Source organism: Propithecus coquereli, unplaced genomic scaffold (genome assembly GCF_000956105.1).
Source record: "Propithecus coquereli isolate 6110/MARCELLA unplaced genomic scaffold, Pcoq_1.0 Scaffold160, whole genome shotgun sequence".
Classification (NCBI taxonomy): Eukaryota; Metazoa; Chordata; class Mammalia; order Primates; family Indriidae; genus Propithecus; species Propithecus coquereli.
The window spans coordinates 2334071-2339145 of record NW_012140525.1 but is presented as its reverse complement, the minus strand read 5'-3'; the positions used below and the strand labels follow the sequence as shown (position 1 = coordinate 2339145).

Below are 5075 nucleotides of genomic sequence, written 5' to 3'. Positions count from 1 at the left end.
GGTGTTCATCATGCAAAAAAGAAAAACACAACTGATTACCTGCTCATATCAGTGATGCAATGATTTTATTATTTTGAGAAGTATACCATATAAGTTTTCTTGTTGTTCTTGCCTCTGGAGACTATGCTTTGTTGAAAAAGTTTGCTCAATCACAGGGTTTGTGATAGTTAACTATGTGATTACACATCATTATTGTCTTAAATTCTTAAACTAATTGATACTTGCAGCATGGGAATTAAATTTAAAGTAACCATCCATTTTTGGTGACCTGCTATAGAAATTAACCTGTATTGATCAAATAATATTTTGTAATCACCTAAATAATCTTTCTTTCCCTGTGGTATAGTGAGCACTTATAATAGTCTGGCAAAGGCCATTGTCCAACCCCATTCTTCAACAAATTACATATCTTGTAAAAAAAAAAAAGTTATTCATTTACTTATGAAAAACTTTAAATTTTATTTAAAATATAGTCTCATAGTTAGAAAAATAGAGGCATGAAGATTTAAAGGTCTTGCTAGAATCACAGTTTAACTAGATTAAAACTTGATGTCAAGAAAGTGGCAAGAAAGACAACAAACTATATCTCTGATGGTCTTGAAGGCATAAATTGAAGGCTTTTAATCCTAACTCTAACACTAACTACCTGAGTGGCCTTAGGTAGATGAATGAGCTTTCTGTGAATCCATTTCCATTTCTGTAAAAAAAGGTGCAATGCCTGTTAGACCTACGCACAGAGTAGTTCATTTTAGAAAAGTATTTACACATACTCAGCCAGCCTGAGGAGGACAGAACTTGCCCCTGAGTCATCCTTAAGATTTGGCTTCTCTAATTAACCCTTGGGGACTTATTTTACTTACATAGATCTTAAGTTCTCAACTTAATTCTAGAAACTAAGCCATGGTACCAAAGTGCCCCAGAACAGAATCACCAATGCCTTTTACAGTTGTAGAGAAAAGAATAATTTACCTTTTACAATTCTCTATTCTATTGAACTGTGGTCTTCAGAGCTTTCAGCTAAAGGCTAGTTATTGATTTCATACATAGTATGTTTTTAAATGTGCTCATTTTTAGAAAAAAATAGTTTTCCTTCTTCTAACAGAATTATTCTTTATCTTGAAAAATGGGGCATAAGTAAAATACTAAATCAGAGTATGAGGGTACATGGTAGAACCATTGTGACCGTGTCTAATATAGACTTTGTTCTCCCAAGATAATTGTGTAGGATACAGGTGTTCTACAGAGGCTGGCTGGCTTGCTCATTTCTTTTCTTTTCTCCTTTTTCTTTTCTTTCTTTCTTTCTTTCTTTCTTTCTTTCTTTCTTTCTTTCTTTCTTTCTTTCTTTCTTTCTTTTCTTTCTTTCTTTCTTTCTTCTGGTTTTATGAGCTCAAGAAAGAAATAGTTGAAATCTGAACACATTCTCAATAGCACAGAAGTTACTAGCCAAAAAATATAAATTGATAAAAGACATTCCCAAGTTATTCTATCATTTAAAATTGGGTAGCTAATAGTAAGAACAAAAATTACAGTATGGATCTGATCAATTCTGAGTATAAATAGCAGTTTTCTTTATTCTATGTATTATATGTAGCTATCATTGTGCTTAGTTTTTTTTTTTTATCAAGAGAACCAACTTGCTGAATTTGACGTATCTATTTATGCATATAACTTGCCTATTCTGAAAACAACTTGAGCTGGCTTACAGTAAAATCAAAGTAAAACCAAAAACTGAGTCCAAATTAAAAAGAACTTCTGGTTCATTTGCATTTCGTCACAACCTTTTGATCCTTTCTTGTTATAAATATATACTTAGCTTCTTTAAATTTATTTTTCTTTTTACATTTGCTTTTTAGCCATTATTTGTCACATTGCTTCAAATGACCTGTAATGCATTAGTATAATGCACAGACTGCCTATGTTCAGATTCCTGCTTCTGCATTTGCTGGTGTCCAAGATAAACAAGCTGGACACTAGTTAAAATAATAAGAACGGATTTTATTCAGTAGTAACTTTTGCAATAGGGAAAAGGGTCCAGTGTGAACTGAACTCCCAAAATAAAAGGGAGGAGACCTTTTAAAGGCTGGCATGTGCTGAGGGGTGTGAAGAGGATTCGTCCATGTGCCTGAGACACCTGGGTTTGTCAATTGCCAGTTATGGGGAGCAGAAACAAACTTCTTATATCTTTATGACAGGAGGTAGTGGGATAGGTTAAATAAAGCAAGGTGCCCATGGGGCTGGGAGCTGAACATAGCCATCTCCTTCAATGTGAGAAGCCACTTTGGGCTGGTAGAAGGTTTACATTTCAAAGGATCGGAGAAAAAAGGTATAGTTGCAAGCTTTCTAAAGTAACTGCTCTAAGAGAAGGTTCAGGGGCCCATACCTATTACCAGGTTTTGTCTGGAACAAACAATAAATTTCCCTAGCACCATTGAAGTTTATTAAGCAGGCATCTTAAGGGATGATGGAGTCTTCCAAGGGATGCAGCCTTGAGCTGTTAGAAACTATACTAGTATTTGTTCAAGTCTCTTAATGTGTGTGTTGGGACAGGGGGGTGGGGGTTGTAAACAAAATCATTTGAGCTGAGAGTCTGAAGTTTTTATAGGCCAAGGTTGATGCCTAATCAAGAACAGGGCTAAAAGGAGCGTGACTAGAGTTTGGTCAAGGAGGGAGTCTTTGCCATTAGCTAGGGCATCTTTGCAAAGTTACTTAACCTTGACTTGCCTCAGTTTCCTTGTCTGTAAAATGAGGATAATGATAATAATCCTCATAATAGGATTATAATAGGATAATAATTCCTGCTTAATAGGAATGTGCTTTGAGGATTAAAAGAATTAACACATGTAGAGTGCTTAGAACAGTACTGACACAAAATAAACTCTCAATAGATGTTTGTAATTATTCTTATTATCCGTGATCTCTATCCATGTTGGTAACCATGTTGGTTGATTCCAGGACTGTGCAGTAATAATCCAGGAACTATGAGTTGTTAAATGAGTGGAGCCTATATTTGTATTGGGTATATTATCAACCATAGCACATACTTTACTGCATATGGATTTCCATTAGGGAACTGGAGTGCACAGATCAGCAGAAGCCCATTCTCCTTAAATTGCAATTTTTATCACTAAAAAGTCTCGATATTAATATACTTGAGAGTGGAAAAATGACCATTTAGATAAGAGACCAATAACTGGGAAAGAAATAATAATTTGAGTTAATGTTGATTTCTTCAATGTATTGTATAAAAATGTTAAAGAAAGAACAACCAAGTATAATATTACATTTTAAGACCAACTCTTATTCATTATACCTCTCTAATTAATATTTGGGGCATTTGCAGATTTATTCAGGAAATTAAATATTTAATTTTGCAAGCAGCAAAGATAGTCAAAACTAACTCTTGCCATTTTAGAATCAAATGCATTAAATTGTTCCACTCTTTTTATGTAAGCATCTAAAATGTTGCCTTTTAACTATGACAATTTTAGAACTATCACTCACAGTTGATTTTCTAAACAGGATGCAAAGTTGTTTAGGAAAGAGTCTTAGGAAAACTTTTAGAGTACTTAAGTTCTAGACTTAGCCCTTCCACTAACCTGCCACCCAGCACTCTGCAGGTAACCTCACCTCACTGAACCAGTACTTCTTTTTCAATCATAGAGGCCATGCTTGTAATAGTTATAATTTCTTCTTTACTAGCAGCAGTTTAATTCAGATTTTGTATCTTTCTTTAATAGTCTGATACCTACTTCTGCATGTCAGTGCGTTTGCCAGTGGATGAGGAAGCCTTCGTGAGTAAGTATTAATTGGATGGTGCATGTGTGTTTGGAGCAGCGGGCAGGGGGCAGAGGGGAGGCCGCTATTTGAAATCGGTAAAAGGTTCTCTTTGATGGTTATGAGCATATTAATCTTTTACTGTCAATTTCTAAAATGCATTTATCATGCCTAATGCAGAAACAAACTAGAGAGAGCCACTGAGAGATACGATTACAAACTGTATCTGGAGAGATTCATGAGTAATAGTAGTTAAGGAGTTGCCTGCAGATGTCAATGGCTGCCAATCTCATGTGGTCCCATTTGTATAGTATTGGCTTTCTGTCTGTGGCAGGATGCTTAATTCCGCTCCGCCCAACAGACTGTTTATTTACCTGCTGGTTCATGCTATAAATTGACTGCAGTTAAAGTCAACATTGGTGAATATAAGATTTTACCTGTCAGACAGGTAGATAGATGGATAGGAAGGAAGGAAGGGAGGGAGAATGGGGGTAGTAGGGAGGGAGGAAGGAAAGGAGAGAAAGGAAAGACAGAGAAGAAGGGAGGTCAGGAAGCAGGGAGGGAAAGAGGGAAGAAAGAACATTCATTCTGTTGTGTATATTATAGAATAAGAGAAGTCTTAAATGACAGGACCTTTCCCAACTGAGACTTTGAACCAGATAGGAAAAGTGACAAAGCACCATCTGTTTCCATCTAGGTTGTTTTAATTTAAACATCCCTTATGACAGACTTTTAACTGTGTAGGGAAGAGATGTGATTGGCAAATTATTCATGGATTTGCTTTTTTCCATGTCACTTTTCTGGTTTGAGATGTTGATTTTGGAGAGAAAGTGATGGTAATGAGAGTTGTACTTTGGTCCCTTGAAACTAATCTTCAGGTGGGCTGTCTGAAACGGCTATTATGTGAATTGTGAAATGTGTACAGTAGTCTTGGGGCAGTCTGAGGATGAATTTTCATGAGGTGTTTCCCACAGGAATGTACATTATAGACTTGCAAAGCCAGATCACTGTGCACGTATTTTTTTCCCCACACACTTTGGTGGCAATCACAACAGAAAATACAACCTATAACAATACTCTCAACAAACTTTGCTCCATAGTTAATTCCTAAGAATGAAAATCAGACCCTGAGAAGTTGAGCATTGCCTGACTTTTGTTTTTCATAATATTTGGACACTAACAAGAAAAAAGGAAGGACAGTGCTCTCGGATCCTGAACTGAATAACTTTAAAGCCAAAAATAATTTAAGTTTCTAATTGTTGTGTATTGAGTAACACTAAATATGATTTAGAATATAAATT

The 5075-nt window shown here is 35.6% G+C and overlaps 1 protein-coding gene across 1 annotated transcript in view; it reads left to right on the top strand.

Moving 5' to 3' along the window:
* PAM (peptidylglycine alpha-amidating monooxygenase) overlaps nucleotides 1-5075 on the top strand; it is a 344515-nt gene that overhangs the window by 174927 nt on the left and 164513 nt on the right. The window contains exon 4 of the mRNA XM_012641055.1: nucleotides 3738-3795. Coding sequence (XP_012496509.1) covers nucleotides 3738-3795 — 58 coding nt within the window. The remainder of the gene's footprint in view (nucleotides 1-3737; nucleotides 3796-5075) is intronic.